The 21,190-nt window shown below is 38.3% G+C and overlaps 1 protein-coding gene across 1 annotated transcript; it reads right to left on the reverse strand.

Moving 5' to 3' along the window:
• Positions 1-3,536: 3,536 nt before the first annotated feature.
• On the reverse strand, positions 3,537-21,075 carry LOC120318894. The gene is made up of 12 exons (XM_039367044.1): positions 21,012-21,075; positions 19,117-20,250; positions 17,700-18,161; positions 16,859-16,921; positions 14,941-15,006; positions 13,150-13,212; positions 11,412-11,676; positions 10,469-10,646; positions 7,888-8,748; positions 7,180-7,407; positions 5,903-6,029; positions 3,537-4,435 (listed from the first exon to the last, which is right to left on the reverse strand). Exons 1-12 carry the CDS (start codon positions 21,073-21,075, stop codon positions 3,537-3,539), a joined length of 4,410 nt encoding a protein of 1,469 aa, XP_039222978.1.
• Between the last annotated feature and the right edge of the window lie 115 nt (positions 21,076-21,190).

Raw genomic sequence — 21,190 nt, forward strand, 5'->3', positions numbered from 1 at the left:
CAAATTGGAAGTGTTTTGGCGACGTTTTGACGAAGTCTCATTCGTCATCTTCAGGCTGGTGTTTTTGGCTTCGTGCTTCTAGGAGCACTTCCAATTGGACATGGGAGAAAACCTGAATAACCAAAGACCTACATACAAACACCCGCAAAAACATATATATCCTTATATTTTCATCTTCTTCTGGGTTATGTTTTATGGCGGATATAGGTATGAAAAGTTTGTTTGGAGTAAACTTGAGAACCAATGTTATATTTTTGATCTTAGATATTTTACATATTTTTAGATGATAGATCTTATTCCAATAAAAGTCACTGATGTTTTATTAAGGCAGAGATACTCTAGGTCTGTGTTCCATGCATGCTCAACAGCTGTTTGGAAAATAATTCAAAGCATGCAACTGTTCCCTAATATTAAGTGAACGAATTAAATGATTAACATAGATTTAGCTACAAATAGTACAGCACCTTGATAGTACATCACTAACGATTCATTTAACAGTAAGAAAACAAGAAAATCCCAATATGGAATTTGAATAAAACCACCAGTGGGAGAGTTGTCATAAGTGTGTTTGGGTATTTATTTGCCAGGGCAAACTATTAGAGAAAGATATATGGTTTAAGATATGCTATAGTTAAGAAGAGAAAGTCTTTACATGAGCTCATCAACCAGTTCTTCAGATGGGTGCCTTGTGAAACCAACTGGATCCGATACCATGTAGAACTGAGAGAGTATCCCAGCCATTATTAAATCACCTGGCAGAAAATACTTGTGCTTAATAAAGGGAAGTTTCCCCACAGAACATGTTTTAGTACGCAGAATATGGCATGTAGCTCCTGACAGTAACAGTGACAACATTGCCATCACTACCATGGAAAATTCCATCTTCTTCAAGAAAGCACTTTTCACTAGAAATGAACCAGTTCTATCTATAAGAATGAAACATAAGGGGGGAAAACTCTCACTTATTAGAATAAATATTCTTTCTAAGAAAAAAGGTTGTTACATCTCTAACATTCTGATCCAACAATTAACAGACCCTTTCAATCTTGAGCTATTCTTTGGTGCTGTGCCTGAGAATTCCTGAAAGAGTTGAGAGAAAAAAACCAGATTAGTAAGATTCTTTGGGTAATTATAGGGGAAATCAGTGAATGTTTGGTGACGCTCCTTGGAGACTGTGGAGAAAGTAGAATGATGATATGTATGGGCTAGGAAAAAAAGAACTCATAACTGAAAACTGTAAAAGAGATAGAGAAACATGATGAAAATTCAGAGAAACAAATGCTAGTTCTGTAGCTGTAAACTTTACATTCTCTGGAACAATACAACTATCTGACTTTGACCTGTTAGGGCGTACATTAAAGCATTGACCCATAATGTTATAGAATCCCGACCACCTTTATTTATCTTTTTGATAGGTCTTTAAATACTTTGATTATTGTATTTGTAATGTAATTAAAAGGCCTGGAGGAACATTGTCCATGGGGTTGCGATGGGTCATTCATGACTTTGCCACTAACAAGAACAATATAATTAAATCATGACATTTCTTTTTAAGCTTTCTAATGGAAGCAGGCCTGTGAGCTGTGCAGAGTCCTTTGGGATGGGAACAGTGTGTAATGTCAAGTGAATATGCAAAAGGAATACCATTGGAAAAAATTTTTTCAATACTGTTTTTATTGCAAAATAAATATAGCTTGGCTCTTTTCACTCATTTTCAATGATTTTTTACTCCATATCCTCAAAGTCACATGGTGTGAACCATATATTTTTTGTCTGGCTTGATGAGTGACATGAGCAACCACCATTTATCCACCATTGATATTTTACAGCCCTGAAACAAATCTCTTTATCAATTGTATATGGGAAATGAAAAAAAAACAATACCTTGATAGTACATCACTAACGATTGATTTAACCGTAAAAAATTTAAAAAATTTAAATTTAAATCCTTCCTTCCTTCCTTCCTTCCTTCCTTCCTTCCTTCCTTCCTTCCTTCCTTCCTTCCACCCTCTAGGACCCATCAAATATACCTTTCTAGAAAATAAGAGCCATAGTATGCCAGTTTTTTGAACTGATGATACCTCGTACTGAGAACATCACACAGTGAGGGCCAAGGGCAACATCTCTTTGCCAATCACCACTGTCTGGAATGTCATTCAGAGAAAGAAACCAAAGCAGCAAAAAACACTGATCCAATGAGTTTATATAGAAGGGTAAAATGTTTGTTGGTTTTGAAAGTCACTCGGATCTAAAGAGGAGATGGATAAGGACCAATCCATTTTCTCAGGCTCAATAGATTCAAACTATTCCCAGATATTGAAGCCAGACTGCTCCATAGGTATTGGCCCCCTGGATCTGCAAACAAATTACAGCAACTTTGTCTGATAGATGATAATATAATCAAGGGATGCATGTAGCAACTCAACAAGTGACAACTCTGAGCTACAATTCTCTCCATTTATCTCTTGATATTTAAATATTCTGCAAAATCAATACATATTTAATTTTTTATGGATTGTCTCATCTAATATCCACTCTTTAAAAGACCAATTGAAGTTATGATGTTATTGAAGGAGCAGTACTTCTTAGATATCCTCATAGTTGTGCTCATTGCAGTTCCATGATCACAAAATTAAAATTAAAAACTTGCCAAGAAAACAGGAAGACATGTCCAGGCAGCCATCTGGATTCAACAAAATTTCAACCAACATCTAAAAGTGGAGATCATTACACGAGCATAGAGGCAGTATACAAAAAATTAATTATAAACTCTTGATTTAGGAAATGTTATAGTGAAAATGGACCAATTTTTGTTAAGTCTGATTGGTTCTGAATATTGGAGAATGCAAAAGCTTATACTTCATCTGGATTCCTCTTTTAACTTCCAGAAAAGAAAGTAAAAAAAAATCAAAAATCAAAGGATGGTAATAGGAAGATAAATGCAACATCATCGCCTTATGCTTAATGTCTCTGAAATATCTATCCTATTAGTTATATTAAGTATTACTGAGGGCATAGAAAGACTAGGTGGAGAGGATTACTTCTATAAAACCAAAGTTCATCTATGAGCATATCCAATGGATGAACTTTGCCTTTACCATCCATGCATCCATGGACCTAGACTGGTCTGACAGTGAATCTACACTATTTACTCAATAACCTACCCTCCAAAAGAAAGTTCGAAACTACTATCATATTCCAATAAGGACTTAGCTTCTTAAGAGCTCTGAATTGGATTTTGGTAACTATCATCTTATATTTAGGCCTCCTTCACAGCATTACCCATGATACATGAAGATCCAAGACTACAACAAATCTGAGCAAATGGCAAGCAAAATGCTGGGCAAAATTGCCAAGGGAAGAAATTGCACTTTATTTGTTGACATGGTTATATACCTAGGCACATTCCAACATTAGACAAATATTTATTCTGTGCATTTGTGCATCTGACCCAGTTTTCCCAAACTGCAACGACTAGCAGAAAAAGGAAACACAACAGTGAGGCGAGTTTACAGTATAAGGTTCAGAAACATTATTCAGTGTTTTTTAATAAGTTTGTCCTTTCTGTTTAAATCAGGTCTCAGAAGAATAATATAGCATTTTGGGAAAAAGATACAGCTAAGCAACCCCATTGCTGAAGCCAGAATGGAGAAGATCTCCACCACCACCATGTACTTTCCCTTGGTGCTCAGATAGGTAGGAACAAATGTTACCCAAACGCTGCAAAACACCAGCATGCTGAAGGTAATGAATTTGGCTTCATTGAAGCTATCAGGTAACTTCCTAGCTAGGAAGGCTACTGTGAAACTGATAGCAGTTAAGAACCCCATAAAGCCCAGAACAGTATAAAACATGATGGTTGATCCTTCGTTACATTCTAGTACAATTTCTTCAGCCATGGAGTGCATGTCTGAATCTGGAAATGGAGGAGAAATTGCCAGCCATGCAACACAAATTGTGACTTGTATCAGAGAGCAAGAAAGGACAATGGAGTTGACCAGCCTTTTCCCCACCCATTTCTTTATTTGGGATCCTGGTTTGGTGGCCATGAAAGCAAGGACCACTATGGTTGTTTTACCCAAAATGCAAGAAATGGCTACAGAGAAGATGATGCCAAATGCAGTTTGTCGCATGAGACATTTGACTTGATCAGGTTGTCCAATGAAAAGAAAACTGCAGAGGAAAGAGAGCTGGAGAGCAATAAGAAGAGTATAGGTGAGATTCTTGTTGTTGGCTTTGACTATGGGGGTTTCCCACTCTTTAATGAAGATCCTCAGCACCAAAGCTGAAGTTACAAAAAAAAAGACAGCTACAGTGGCCAAAGTGATTCCCAAAGGTTCTTCATAAGACAAGAACGTTATATGTTTTTCGATGCAAAGATTGTGAGCTTCATTTGGATATTGATCTTTTGGACATTGGAAACAGTCAACTGCATCTGCAAAAGAAAACATTAAAGGACTGTTTATTGATCAGAATTTCAGAGCTGAATCATGGCTTAGTGCTTAAGATGCTCGTCTCCCACTTGGGTAGTTGACAATTCAATAGTGGCAGATGTTTCTCTTAGAGTGTAAAGAAAAACTATCTGCTGCCAACTCCACATGGTGTCAGGAAAGGCATCCAGCCAGTAAATGCTCAGTTCCATCCAGTTGCCCTGACTCTACTGCAAATTATGGGATTAATGTCATAATAAGGAAGTTTTTATAACAGAGTTGAAATGAGGAAACTTTGGTGCTATCTGAGATCAGTTGTTTTCTTGCAAATATTTCATAATGGTAACATCATCAGTGCTAGTCAACATCATTACTGTTGAACTGATGATGTTACCTAGTTTGGTAATGAAATATCTGCAAGAATATCACCAAGTTCAGAGAGCACCAAGGACTGCTCAAAGAAAACAGTGGCCCATAGAAGCTATGAAAGCAACTCCATTTATTTCTCGTTAATTATGTCCATTTTACTTGCATTACAGTATTAAAAATTAAGAATGGGACCATCCACATGCATAAAAGTACCCTGTATATGTTTGGTTAAACAGACACCAAGAGTGTTGTTTGTATCAATCTCAGTGTCATGTTGGAAGATGGAAGGAAAGTGTAACAGAAAATTTTGTAATGGGTCAGAGTTTCCTAGTTTATTTTCCAGAGAAACCATGTGATACTTATTTTTGAGCTCATCTGGACATTTTACTTAATGACTGATGTATGTTATGGAAAATAAGTCAAAATCTATCACTTTTCTTCTGAATAAGTGACTTCTCTACCTTTAAAAAGAGAGAACCTAATTTTTGGAGAAATTTCTTTTAATTCAAAAGCTTTTTCATTTTGAATATTCTTCATGCTCAGGTGACAAAAGTTTTAGCAAGAATTCCAGTTATTTATAAGGGTTAAAGATCCATGAAGATTGTAGTTCATTATCAGATCAACAGAAGGACCAATATTTATGTTTCATATCTATTTATGTGCTTGCTTCTCTCCAGCAAGGACAAGCTCATTTTCTTGCTTCTTTACACATCATATTCAATTCACAACAAATCAGTCAATCAAACTGTCCGAATCCTGACCATGACTCAGACACATCTGGACAAATAACACCCACACCAATTTAAATGAGCACATGAGCACAATTCAAAGCACACTGAAGGTGTTTCCCTGAATGGAGATGAAACATTTGCAGCCAAATCGCCAAGCTTGGAGAGCAAACTAACAGCTCAACTATCAACCTGAGCAAGTAATATTCAAACAAATCTTATCTAATACTGAGGTTATCTTGCTTCAATGAGGTCAACACTCCAAATTCTGAATAAATGATTACATTTTAGAACAATACCATGCAGAGTAAACACAGATAGGTATACAATATTGCTGGTGACAATTAATAAGTCTTCTCATTAAGCACATCTTACCTAATCTGTTTGAAATTTTCCCCTTTGCACAAGGAAGACAATCATAGCAGCAAAAGGGCTTCTCATCTATTTTTTTCTTGAGGTAGCCTGGATAACAATTTTCGTTGCATACAGAAAGTGGTAATGCCTATTCAGAAATGACATCAGGAGAGAGTTCAATAGTTGTACTTTATACACTCATATTTCACTCTGTATATGATATTCTGACAAATCTGCATAGCTTTTCGAGAAATTCTTTATACTGTATGGGATTCAATTCAACGTATTATTAGATAGGTACATTTAATGAATGCCACCATAATAATGTGACATTGTCTATATGTCCTCATGGAACCATATATTTCCTATGTATTTCCTATGTATTTCCCATGTATTTCCATGGAACTTTAGAGGTTACCTTAATTGTTCAAACTGGACTCCCCTCAAATTCCATTTTGCTCAATCTGATTGGTAAATATCTATGAGGATTCTCAATCATCCAGGTCATGGTTGTCCCAAAGGGGCTTTTCAAAGTCAACGAACGTTCGTGGCTTTTTCCTTGAAAATGTTTGAGAAACATTCAATTCCTTGAGAACTGAAGAAGCTTCTTGGATCAGAAGCAAAGTATTTTCAAGAAAATAAAAGTCCAGTTGCCTTTGAAAAGCACCTTTGAGTTGAATCTGATTGGTAATTTATCCCACACTTTATAGGTGAAATTAAACTTTGGAATTATCTGCATTTTCATTGAGTCCAGTCCTTTCTGCCAAAGAGGTCCTGAAAAGAAATACTGCAGAGAATTTACTCATGGGATACAGAGTTCCAGTTGCATCTAGTCAGTCTTGTAGAAATTATGAAATAGACCATGTTTTAATGGTGATAAATTTGCAAGTTAAATTTAGAAAACTAAAGAAAATAGTTGGGATTTTAAAATATCTCTTAGACAATATGCCGTTGGAATATAATCAAATTATAAGGTAGCAATGGACAGGAATAAGATATTTCAACCAGTACAGTATCTCAGCATGTCACTTGTTTATTATTAAATGATTTTAAGCTTTTATAATTCAAAGATGGCTCCCTATGTAGGACAACCTGAAAATGACAGCTGGTAATTGTGTACATTCAGGAATGCCCATAGATTTCTGGAAAGACAAGTTTAATAACGGAACACCTGTGCAATCTGATCTCTGCTCTTTCATTTTTCGTCATATTTTATTGCTAATGAGTCACTTAAATGATAAAAGTGATTTTTGAATATGGGAGGATTTGAGACAACCTGATACATGAGTAGGAAATACCTGGTTGAACATGGTCGGCCAGATGATGTTTTCTTCAGAAATCATGAAAGACTCTTCTGGAGAAGTCAATGGGTCTACTTTTCCAACTTTGACTTTAAGAAATGTTTTGTTTGGGAATGTGATCCAATTGATGATATCAAATCCAGTTCCCAATTCCCCCTTTTCATTAAAGAAAACTGTTTCCCCAACACTGTTGTTAAATAAGACTGTTCTCAGGTAAGGATGGAGCTAAATGGAAGCAAATCAAGCACAAATATTTGTGTTTGAATTATGTTGATAATTTAGCTTTGTGTTTTAACTGTGCACAGTGTCCAGTGTTATATGAATGAGATGGGCGGCCATATAAATTCAATAAATAAATGCAATTGATCTGGAGAAATAAATACCCACACCAATTGTACACAACTACCATTTAGAAATTCCTAATATTACTGTGCAAGTGAACCATAATATTAATAAGCATATTATCTTCAAGTAAAATGGTTTGACAAAATTTTAAACTGAATTATGAAGCTGTTGTCAGGAAACATGAAACATGAATTTGTGTAAACTATGTGGATAATGAACCTGAAATGTACATGTTTTGCAATCATAAAATCACCTGATGGCATCAGAGAAGATTTTATTCTTACAATTTTATTTTATTTTATTTTATTTTACAAATTGATTGCTTGATCAATCCGTCATTGTGATTTCTTTTATTATTACCTGCCATCTTTCTTCCTTGATAATCATCAGCCTTCCGTGGTCCGCCCTTGCTCTGTGTTTGTATTTGGATGAAAACATGGCTTTCAAGGCATGTGCCACAGCATAGATTGCATTATAAACGCTGTAACTCTGCCCAGTCATGGTGGTCTCAAAGACAGAATTAGGAAGAGTCTCCAGCTTCTCCTCTCCAGTGCACAGCACTCCAGCATTCTCATCTAACTTATCTTTAAGGAAAAAACATTCAAATGCCTGCTCCCAGAACAATCTTGTTAAATGATCACCTTTTTCTGAAGTAGGGCTTTTCTTCTGCAAGAATGGTTTGAACCCAGTCACCTCCTTGGAAGAAACTGCAAAAGACATGGCACCATGAAGAAAATCCAAAGGAAGTATTTTTTGAAAAGGGACTGATGTGAACTCCATCTGGGCTGGCATGATCCAAACTTTGTCTTTTCGCTTTACTGGTATATCCTCATATTCTGAAAGATAGGGAAATATTCTGAAAATGCCAATGACGTGGTTTTCACCGTAGAGGATCACAACATTGGCAGTGCTGTTCATGACAACCTTGTACATGGCGACATAATCTTTAAATACATATTCAATGTGATTAGAATAAATGTCTTTGGGCAACTCTTGCGTGAAGTCAAAGCAAATACCTTTCTGGAGAAACAGTGTAAGGGCATTCTGTACAAACCTCTCTCCACTCTCATCAGGTTGGGAAATCAGCCCTATCCATACCCACTTTAAATGCAACAGCAGCTGAAGAATCCCCTTCGTCTGAAGCTCCTCATTTGGGAAAAAATGATGAAAGGAAACTGTGTGTTCGCTATTATCATTCATTGGAACAGATCCATATAGAAGCTAGGGAAAAAATGATTTAAAATAGTTGGGAATTAGAGTCTGTGATACAGATTGTGTTCCTCACCAGCTTCAAGAAAAATATAATCTAGAAAGAAATCAGTGTTTCCTTTAATTTGATATTTGAATGCCATAGATTTGACAATCTGTTGATTCAGTAATCCCTGAACCTTAATAGTATAACAGAATAACACAGTTGGAAGGGACCTTGGAGGTTTTCTAGTCCAACCCCCTGCTTGGACAGGAAACCCATCCATTCTAGAAAAGTGACTATCCAGTCTCTTCTTAAAATGTTCCAGGAATGAAGTACCCACAAATTCTAGAAGCAAGTCATTCCACTGATTAATTGTTCTGTCAGGAAATTTCTCCTTCATTCTAGGTTGGTTCTCTCCTTGATTACTTTCCATCCATTGCTTCTCGTCCTGCCTTCATATGCTATGGAGAATAGTTTGACCCCTTCTTCATTGTGGCAGCCCCTTAGATATTGGAAAACTGCTATCAAGTCACCCTTAGTCCTTTTCATTGAACTAGACATACCCAATTCCTGCAACTAGTCTTTTTATGTTTTAACCTCCAGTTCCCTAATCATTCGCTGCACTCTTTCTAGATTTATAAATCTCCTTGATTACTTTCCATCCATTGCTTTTTTAATTTATTTGAATTACCATGAATAACATTTATAGGCAGGAAGGAGGGAGGTTGTGAGGGGCGAGGGAAGGAAGGAAGGAAGGAAGGAAGGAAGGAAGGAAGGAAGGAAGGAAGGAAGGAAGACCAGTGTTCAGTACAAAGATCAAGATAACTATTACTCAATCAGGTCCATGAATTCTTAATATTTTTACTAAAGCATTGTAGGAAAATGGATGCATGACAATACAGTATATTGACATTTCTCTTTAGTATATTTGTAAATATGTCAAAGAATCATTGTATATTAATTGTTCAGATGATTCAGATTGAGGAATAAAGCAAGTATGAAAAAATATCCATCTCATCTGCAAACACATAGTTTGGACTGCCATTTTAATTCCACACCACAAAATATAATATTCAAGGAAAGAAATTATTATTCATTGTTTTCTAAACATGGCTTTATAAAAGTAAAAAAAAAGGTGAGTTCATTCAGAGTTGCAGGATTATCGTAACTTACAATAACATAACTACTAGTATTCATGCTTTTGTTTTCTAGTCTAGACAATCTCCAGAGCTGACATTCATCATAGATTCAGATTGAAGAATAAATCAGAATAAAATTAACTATCTCTTCTGCAAACACATGATATGTTGTTCATCATTGTATGGACTGCCACTTTATTTCCAAATCACAAAAAAGTAATAAAAAGAAAAGTTGGTTTATTTTTTTTATAAACATCACTGTGTAAAAGAAACAAATGGGAGGTAGTTTAAGACTTGCAAGACTCTGTTATTGTAACCTTACAATAAAAGGATTATTAATATGTGTGATTTTGGTTTCCTACCCTGGACAATCTGAAAGGGATGACATTAACCTTGAAAGTAGGAGAACACTTTCCCTTCCTCTGCCTTAACTTTCCAGAGAATTGGGGAGGAGTGTGTGTTAATCCTGAGATGCTTTCTCAAAGAACACTTCTGGTTTAGTCTCAAATTTCTTTTATTAGACTTTTTTTTAATAGGACTGCAGTTCTTCCTCCCACCTTTCAAGGTTATTCTTACAGTGTATACTTAGTCCAAGAAAAAAAAATCTCACCTGGGGCACCTTGTAGACATTCAAGATATTTGCCACTAAGGGACAGATGTTAGAGTTAGGTCCTGCAATAACAGATACTGCCCAGTCCTTGGCATCACACTTATAGTTGGGGATGAATCTGCCACGTGTTGAGAGAAGCTCCATTGAAGCCAAGTAAGTCAATCCCGCCATGTAATAACTGTTAGAGATGTCAATACCCAAGCTCATGTTGGATAATATAGGCTTATTCTCATTTATCTCCTTTGCAGCAAAAACTAAGGCCAGGATATGTTGGTAGTTCTGCAGGAAAAATCTGCATTGAAAGATATATTGTGTGGATCTAGGCAGGAGGTTATGATTCTTTTAATTCATCATCAAATTTTTTTACTAGAAACAGATAAATTGCTGGAAGATAAACGATCGTATTAAAACCCATATGTAATTCTTATATATATATATATTTAGCCTTATATTTTCATCTTCTTCTTGCGTATGTTTTATGGCGGATATAGGCATAAAAAATGTGTTTGGAGTAAACCTGTGTACAAATGTTATATATTATTTTTAGATCTTAGATATTTTAGATATTTTTAGATGATAGATCTTATCCCAATAAAAGTCACTGATGTTTAATTAAGTCAGAGATGCTCTAAGTCTGTGTTCCATGCATGCTCAACAGCTGTTTGGAAAATAATTCAAAGCATGCAACTGTTCCCTAATATTAAGTGAAAGAACTAAATGATTAACATAGTTTCATCTACAAATAGTACAGCACCTTGATAGTACATCACTAACGATTCATTTAACAGTAAAAAAACTAAGAAAATCTCAATATGGAATTTGAATAAAAATGCCAGTGGGAGAGTTGTCATAAGTGTGTTTGTGTATTTATTTGCCAGGGTAACCTATTAGAGAAAGATATATGGTTTAAGATATGCTATAGTTAAGAAGAGAAAGTCTTTACATGAGCTCATCAACCAGTTCTTCAGATGGGTGCCTTGTGAAACCAACTGGATCCGATATCACGTAGAACTGAGAGAGTATCCCAGCCATTATGAAATCTCCTGGCAGAAAATACTTGTGCTTAATAAAGGGAAGTTTCCCCACAGAACATGTTTTAATAAGGCATGTAGCTCCTGACATTAACGTTGACAACATTGCCATCACTACCATGGAAAATTCCATCTTCTTCAAGAAAACACTTCTCATTACATAAGAACCAGTTCTATCTGTAAGAATGAAACATAAGGGGGAAAAACTCTCACTTATTAGAATAAATATTCTTTCTAAGAAAAAAGGTTGTTACATCTCTGACATTCTGATCCCACAATTAAGAGACCCTTTCAATCTTGAGCTGTTCTTTGGTGCTGTGCCTGAGAATTCCTGAAAGAGTTGAGAAAAAAACCACATTAGTAAAATTCTTTGGGTAATTATAGGGGAAATCAGTGAATGTTTGGTGACGCTCCTTGGAGCCTGTGGAAAAAGTAGAATGATGATATGTATGGGCTAGGAAAAAAAAGAACTCATAACTGAAAACTGTAAAAGAGATAGAGAAAAATAATGAAAATTCAGATAAAAAAATGCTAGTTCTGTAGCTGTAAACTTTAAATTCTCTGGAACAAAACAACTATCTGACTTTGACCCGTTAGAGCATACATTAAAGCATGATTTTTTTCCCAAAGAGCAAAAAAAGAAATTGACCCATAATGTTAGAGAATCCCGCCCACCTTTATTTATCTTTTTGATAGGTCTTTAAACACTTTGATTATTGTATTTGTAATGTAATTAAAAGGCTTGAAGGAACGTTGTCCATGGGGTCATGATGGGTCGGACAGGACTTCGCAACTATCAACAACAATGTAATTAAATCATGACATTTCTTTTTATGCTTTCTAATGGAAGCAGGCATGTGAGCTGTGCAGAGTCCTTTGGGATGGGAACAGTGTGTAATGTCAACTGAATATGCAAATAATAAATGAATACCATTGGAAACATTTTTTTCAGTACTGTTTTTATTGCAAAATAAAAAGATAGCTTGGCTCTTTTCACTCATTTTAAATGATTTTTTACTCCATATCCTCAAAGTCACACGGTGTGAACCATATATTTTTTGTTTTGCTTGATGAGTGACATGAGCCTCCACCAATCAATTTATCCACCATTGATATTTTACAGCCCTGCAACAAATCTCTTTATCAATCATATATGGGAAGTAAAAAAAAAATAATCTACCAGTCACAGGACTCCTTCCTCATTAATTGTGAAATTTGATTGCTGCTACAAATGTTGCTCCTTTTATCAAATACAAAAATATAACCTGAATCAGTTTCTTTGTAGTAAAGAAATAATGGTCACTTGAAATTATTTATTTTTATTTGTCCTTTACCATTACTTCTTTCACTACATGGACAAACAAATTGAAGAATATGATAATATACAAAAACTAAGATAAGAAATTCACTTATTTATAAAATTTAAATCCATCCATCCTTCCTTCCTTCCTTCCTTCCTTCCTTCCTTCCTTCCTTCCTTCCTTCTTTCCTTCCTTCCTTCCTTCCTTCCTTCCTTCCTTCCTTCCTTCCTTCCTTCCTTCCTTCCTTCCTTCCTTCCTTCCTTCCTTCCTTCCACCCTCTAGGACCCATCAAATAAATCTTTCTAGAAAATAAGAACCATAGTATGCCACTTTTTTGAACTGATGATACCTCTTACTGAGAACATCACACAGTGAGGGCCAAAGGCAACATCTCTTTGCCAATCACCACTGTCTGGAATGTAAATCAGAGAAAGAAGACAAACCAGCAAAAAACACTGATCCCTGAGTTTATATAGAAGGGTAGAATGTTCGTTGGTTTTGAAAGCCACTCGGATCTAAAGAGGAGATGGATAGGGACCGATCCATTTTCTCAGGCTCAATAGATTCAAACTATTCCCACATATCAAAGCCAGATGCTCCATAGGTATTGGCCCCCTGGATCTGTGAACAAATTATAGCAACTTTGTCTGATAGATGCTAATATAATCAAGGGATGCATGTAGCAACTCAACAAGTGACAAGTCTGAGCTACAATTCTCTCCATTTATCTCTTGATATTTAAATATTCTGCAATATCAATACATATTTAATTGTTTATGGATTGTCTCATTTAATATCCACTCTTTAAAAGACCAATTGAAGTTATGATGTTATTGAAGGAGCAGTACTTCTTAGAGATCCTCATAGTTGTGCTCATTGCAGGTCCATGATCACAAAATTAAAATTAAAAACTTGCCAAGAAAACAGGAAGACATGTCCAGGCAGTCATCTGGAGTCAACAAATTTTCAACCAACATCTAAAAATGGAGATCATTACACGAGGATAGAGGCAGTATACAAACAATTAATGATAAACTCTTGATTTAGGAAATGTTATAGTGAAAATGGACCAATTTTTGTTAAGTCTGATTGGTTCTGAATATTGGAGAATGCAAAAGCTTATCCTTCATCTGGATTCCTATTTTAACTTCCAGAAAAGAAAGTTAAAAAAAAAAATCAAAAATCAAAGGATGGTAATAGGATGATAAATGCAACATCATCGCCTTATGCTTAATGTCTCTGAAATATCTATCCTATTTGTTATATTAAGTATTACTGAGGGCACAGAAAGAGTAGGTGTGTGGGTTTTCACGTGCCCAGCAGTCTCCCGGCACCAACAAAACACCAAAACACATTCCTTTGCACCGCACGGCACTTCTTTGTTTACTGCAATCTTTTTTTACTTTCGACTTCCTCATACCTTGGCCTACTGCAGCTGATGACAGCCTAGCAGGCCAGATAATCCAATAACTCCAACATCTCCTACTTTTCTGTTTTATTTAAAATAAGGAGGGAGTGCTTTATACGAAGTCATCCTCAGTGTCGCTTGGCAAAGTGAAGGCCGGTTTGGTTAGCAGGGGTAGCTGAACTGCAGTGATAGGTGTAGTTACTAAATTGACCTGTTGATGCGTGACAGTTCCTGAGGAAAATTTTTTAAACATCATAAACAAAGAGGGCAAACATTGAATACAACAACATATCAAAACTAAAATAACCACAATAGTTATAATACCAGAAACCAATGATCGCAGCCAGGGTCCGTCGGGTAGCCAAGACCATAGGGTATCCCAAATGTTTATTGCGCCAGATCCGTCGGATTGTAACGGATTATGGCGAACCATGTCTTCCATATGCTCAATGGTACCTGTGATATTGGCTTTATAATCAGAGATATAAACACAACAATGAGAATGGATTAAGGCACATACTCCTCCTTTCGAGGCAAGGATAATGTCTAAAGCATAACGATTTTGCAGAACAATCTCTCGTATTTCTGCCACTTCCTTGTTTAACAATTTGGTAGTCTGAATGGTAGCGTTGAACATGTGCCTAGTCCAGTTATTTAATGCATAGATGTCTTTGTAATTCATGGCTACCCCCAAAGATGGAAATATAGATCGTGCAACTTGCATTCCTGTACTGCCAGGTCCTCCCAGGCCATTTTCTAGATCTCTTCGATTGCGCAAACGGCCTGAAGGTGGCTGATCTGAGACAAAAACTGAGGGAGCAAGAAAGCCCAATGTACAACGGCCGGACCACCGTGGAGGTATACGTTGATATGCTCTCTGGCCACAAAGCATCCAGACGTTACTTAATATATTTGTAGTCATGCTGGAGCTTTGCACAGTTTGGCGAACCATGGCTCTTACAATACTGCAAAGGAAGAGTGTGGACATCGTGTCTGTGTTGCCGGGGTGACATCCTGTTGATAGCGAGCATCCAGTTATTTGATAGGTACACATATAATCAGAAAAATCATCAAGGGATTCAAAAAGAGGAATTTTCTTAAAGGGATGTGGTCTAGTCATGTTGTTTGAAAGTTGAAATGTGATGTCACAATATGGGTATCTGCCTACTAAAACAGAGTTTTTAGCAGTGTTCTTATATTCCCAACAAATCGCTGCCTTTTCCTGGATTCTGCTTCCTATTGTGTATACCATATAATTCACCATAGCATTGGAAAGGGTCCCTCTAGACCAGGGAAATTGTTTCCAACCAGTTGTATTAAAAGGCACCGCATGCATAAAAAGTCCCCCCTCCTCCAGGGTTGGAATATGCATGCAGATCCAACACTCAGTCTTGTTCAAAAGGCGAGAAATATTCTGCACATCTTTCATAAAAGAGTTGTGGGCCCAGGGTCCATGGTCATCTGATGTCTGGTTAGGATGGTGGAGATGGAACCAAATAAGGGCGAACACAGCGAGCTGGAGTCCAAATGATTTTGCCATGATCATCTACCGCAGCGTAGCCTCTCCCCCAGGTAATAAGCTCTACAGGACCTTTCCACGTGGGGTCTGGAAGCCGTCGATAGTAAACTGGAGGTCTTGAAGTAGGGGGAGGGATTGTTGAAAAATGACGAGAGGCAGCTGTTGATGGTGGATCGCCCGTCAGATTTAAAAAGTTCAGTGTATAAAGGCACAAGTTAAGGATGTTTTGCACTGCTGGGAGGCCAGGGGCAATTTTCCCCTTTTCATTTAAATATCGATTGAGAGCTGTTTTTAATGTTTGATTTGCTCGCTCAACCAAGGCTTGACCTTGGCTATTATATGGAATGCCAAACTTATGAACAATGGACCATTTTGTACAGAATTCTGCAAAAGCAGAGCTAATATAAGCAGGTCCGTTGTCTGATTTAAGTTCTTTGGGGCGTCCCAACAATGCAAATGACTGAATACAGTGATTGATAACATGTTTAGTGGCCTCACCCCTCTGGGGGGAAGCCATAATGAAGCCAGAATATGTATCAATAGAAACATGAAGATGTTTCCACGGGGCAAAGGGAGGATATTGAGTAACATCCATTTGCCAACTTTGACAGCTCTCCAAGCCACGAGGATTTACTCCAAGTGGTATTGAGTGTGCTTGCTTGCTACAGGTTGGACATTGCTGAACGATGGCAGCAGCTTCAGCAGCTGAAAGATTAAATTGTTTGATTAATGCTTTCTTATTCTGATGGAAATAGGAGTGACTTTCCCAGGGGGTTAAAAAGGTGAGTGGCATATTAAGAGGTGTTTGTGAGGCGGCAGCATCGGCAACATCATTGCCTTCTTGGAGTGGGCCTGGAAAAGGCTGATGGCTACGAATATGGGCAACAAAAAATGGGTGCTTCCTATCGTTTATGAGATGTTGCAAGTCCAAAAATAAAGTTAACAGATCCATAGAGACATTTGGTGCCAAATAAGAGTCAAAAATGGTTTTGACAATTTGGGTAACATATAAACTGTCCAGGATCAAATTAAAGGGTTGATCTTTAAAATGAAAAAATGCCATTGTGGCTGCCACTAGCTCAGAGCGCTGAGCTGACGTCTGTGGGGGGCTGATTTTTGTATGCCACTTACCCTCCTCTTTCCAAGCACAGGCTCCATGAGTCTTGCTGCCGTCTGCAAACACCGTTATTGCTTCTTTTAAAGGGAAAGAAGCACAAGGAGATTGCCATTTAAATGGGATTGTTTTTAATAAAAAAATGCGAGGATCTGATGGTGGATGACAAGACACTTCTCCTGGCCAATCAGCAAGTGCTTGCTGCAAAGATTCATAGTTGGCCAACAAACTTTCCCAAGCCGTTAGCGAACAAGGGATATATAAAAAGGACGGTTCAACGCCCCCTAAAGCCTTTGCCCTAAAGCGAGATTTTGTTATAAGCTGAGCAAAGAGTGTATGTTTCTGTGAAATGGTTCTTCGGGGTGTGAGATAAGTGGATCCATTCTACAATCATCATTTTTTTATTAGACACGATCTGAGCCAAAGCTGCTGTAGGAAGGTCAACAGTGTTAAAAATTAGCATAGAAAAGGGCATATCGGGCTGAACACGATCGACCCATACTTTTGACAATGCATGCTGAATGATGTCACAGGTTTTAAGTTGTTGTTGAGTTAACACGATCTTATCTCCTGGATTGTTTCCCTGCGTAAGAGCAGAGAACAATGGAGCCAATTGAGAGGTGATTAGTCCCATATAGGGACGGGCCCAATTAATTGATCCTAAATATTGTTGAAGTTGGACTAAGGTTGGGCATGGTGGAAGACACAACTTAGACAGCTGAGGCTGAGCGTGTGAGGCCAAAAGCTTCTGGCCCAAGTACAGAAAGGGGTGCTTAAGCTGAATTTTTTCAGGTGAAATAAAAAACCCATTTGTTTGAAAAATGGAGGTTAGAACAGGCAAGGTTGCTGAGACTGTACCTGAGGGCCCTGGAGCTGCCACTAAAATATCATCCATATAATGGTAAATTTTAAAATGAGGAAACTTTTCCCGATATGGTCTTAAAACCTGATTGACAACATATTGACACATTGTAGGACTGTTTAGCATCCCTTGAGGCAAGACAGTCCATTGATATCTGGCCGTGGGCTTGGAGTTATTCATTTCAGGCACAGTAAAGGCAAATAAGTGTTTGTCCTCTGGGTGTAGTGGAATAGAGAAAAATGCATCTTTTAGATCTATAACCATAAGGTCATAGTCTTTTGGTATCAAATTAGGATTAGGTAAACCGCATTGGAGCGCCCCCATGGGGCGAATGATCTTATTGATATTTCTAAGATCGCTTAAAATTCTCCATTTTCCAGATTTTTTCTTTATGACAAACACCGGAGTATTATAAGGACTCAATGAGGGTTCAATGTGTTTTAACTCTAATTGTTGATCTACCAATTGCACCAGAGCGGCTAATTTTTCTTTGGTTAAAGGCCACTGATCCACCCAAACTGGGGTGTCAGTCAAGAGGTTTAACTTTATTAATTGAGACATCTTAATCCAAAATTAATTTTGCATTGAACTGACTCATCAAGTCCCGACCCCACAGATTAATATGAAGTGGAAGAATGACAGGTTTAATGTGGGCAGTGACTGATGTTTCTTCCGAGGTCAGAGAAAGCCAGTGTTTGCTCACACGTGCGTGCCGGATTCCTCCCACTCCCCAAACCGACGGTGCGCTGTCGGTCTGCCACTCAAAGGGCCACTCCTCCTCTCTTATGACCGATACATCAGCTCCGGTATCTAGAATACCAAAAAAGGAGCGTCCATTGACTTGAAAGGCCATAGAGGGGCGGAACTTTTGAATTTCTTGCTCAATGGCCAAAACTTGTGGTTGTTGGGGCACAGGGACGGCAGTTGCCACTACTGTTCCCTCAAGCACAGTCATGGGAGTGTTAGGGGTAAATGCCAAAGCGACTGATGTAAAGTCAGCTGGGTCTTTCAAAAATGGCATAGCCGTTACTCCCTGCATAATAAAGTCATGGTGAGGAAACACTAACAGAGGGGTGTCACAATCAGGGGGAAAGGGGACAGACGGCCGGATTGGCAAAAAATACGACAGCCCGGATAAACCTGTGGTTATTGTCTCAGAGGCCACCAGGACAAAATGATAAGATTCAGCCTTTGAGGCGGGGCTAGCTGAATGCCCCAGCTCTAGTTTCCCGGTTCCTGGGAATCAGCGGGCATAGGGTTGGAGCAACACTGGTTTGCCCAGTGAAACCCCTTTTTACAGCACGGGCAAACGGTTTTTGGTCTGGCTCCTACTCCCCTGCTTTTATTAGCGCCCCCCCGGGGCCTGGCACTGATTTTTAAAATGACCAGGCTTCCCACAATTAAAACAGTTACCAGCTTTACCCTCAGGTTGCCCGTTATTACTTCCTGCTTTTTGCAAGGCCATAGCCAAAGTTTCCATGTTAAATGCATTGGTCCCCACAATTCTACAGGCTTGAATATAGTCTGCCAATCCTGCATCAGGTTTGCTCATTAAGGGCTGCAGGACCCGTCTACAGTCCTCATTGGCATTTTCAAAGGCAAGTCTTTTCAACAATTCCTCTTGGGCTATTCCATTTGTGATTTCCCTAGATATGGCCTTTTGTAACTGATCCACAAATTCCCCATAGGGCTGATTAGACCCTTGAAAAATCTTTACAAAAGAGCCTTTTGTTCCCCTCTGTGGATCATCAACCCGAGTTAGGGCAGCTTTTGCAGCTAGGGCTGAATGAGAATAAAACAAAGGGTTCATTGCTTGTTGAGCCCCCAGGTAAGTAAAATTTCCACTTCCAGTTAACTGGTCTACAGTTGGTGGATTACGGCCAGGCCAAGCTAAAACGATCTTTTGACATTCCTTTTTCCATTCAGATTCCCAAACCACATATTGAGAAGATGTTAAAATCATATTGAATAGCCCTTTCCAATCTTCAGGCAACAAATAAAAACTAGTAGCCATGTGACCTATCAGACCCAAGGTATAATGGCTAGAAATCCCATAACTTGATGCTGCTTGTATTATTTCTCTAATAGTTGTCATGGGGATTGTTTCATATCTGTGATTGCCTGTGATTCGATTAATAAAAACAGGCGCGCAAAATTGATATTCTTCAGGTTGCAGTTCCCCTTTTTCATGAGCTTCGGCCAGTGCCCTGGAGATGGCGCTGGCAGGGGAAGGCAGCATATTGGTACTCCTTTGTTCTTTTTCTCCCTCCTCCATTGGCGCGAATGGTTCAAAAGACACATCGGCTTGATAAACTGCCAAAGAGGATTTTTCTTCTGCACTCTGTCCCTTTTTTAACTCATTGGGCTTTTCAGAGTCATAAGCAGGCGGGGGGTCTACAGGCTTTTCAGAGTTATAGGAAGGAGGGGGGTCTACCCTCCCCTTCTCTGTTTTCATGGCATCTTCATGGATTTGGAGACATTCAATTACAATTCGCCATGTAGACAAAATTTTTGGAGGGGCTCGAGGGGATTCATGAAAATACTTTCCTAATTTAACCCACACAGACATTTTTAGGGATCCTCCTTTGGGATATGCAAGGCAATTTTGATATACATATTTTAAGAGAAGGATCAAATCCCCTTTAGTGGGAAGCGGCAAATCTTTCCCATTGTTTTTCAAAACAATTATTGATGACTTGGTCAATTCCCTAAGTTCTGAGAGGTGCACAACCTGAGGCTTAGAGAATCCTGTCCCCATACTCACGGTAATGTTTTGGGAGGGTGCTTCGTCTAGCCCTGACGACCGGCCCTGAGTTGCAGTAAGCTCTTCCGCTGAGTGAGTAAGAGGGTACCAAGAGACACGCTCAGAAACATGAATCACGTCGGGGTCACCCGTTGTGGGTTTTCATGCGCCCAGCGGTCTCCCATGGGAGTAGAAGAACAGACATGTACACGTGGTTTCCTCGGGATGGGAGCCCCGAACAAAGCCGAAGCATCCCTTTTATTGTGTTATCAGAAGGCGGGTTTATATGCACCTGGTGACCACCTTACACCAACCACATTTGTTATAACACAGCATATTAGCATGTTACACGTGCTACAGCTTTGCTTTGCACACGCTCCTATACAGCTGTTACACCCGGCACCAATAAAACACCAAAACACATTCCTTTGCACCGCACGGCACTTCTTTGTTTACTGCAATCTTTTTTTACATTCGACTTCCTCATACCTTGGCCTACTGCAGCTGATGACTCAGCCTAGCAGGCCAGATAATCCAATAACTCCAACAAGGTGAAGAGGATTACTTCTATAAAACCAAAGTTCATCTATGAGCATGTCCAATGGATGAACTTTGCCTTTACCATCCATGCATCCATGCACCTAGACTGGTCTGACAGTGAATCCACACTATTTACTCAATAACCTACCCTCCAAAAGAAAGTTCGAAACTACTATCATATTCCAATAAGGACTTAGCTTCTTA

The sequence above is a fragment of the Crotalus tigris genome, unplaced genomic scaffold, assembly GCF_016545835.1.
Source record: "Crotalus tigris isolate CLP2741 ecotype Arizona unplaced genomic scaffold, ASM1654583v1 scf7180000020524.2783371122:307494, whole genome shotgun sequence".
In the NCBI taxonomy this organism is placed as follows: domain Eukaryota; kingdom Metazoa; phylum Chordata; class Lepidosauria; order Squamata; family Viperidae; genus Crotalus; species Crotalus tigris.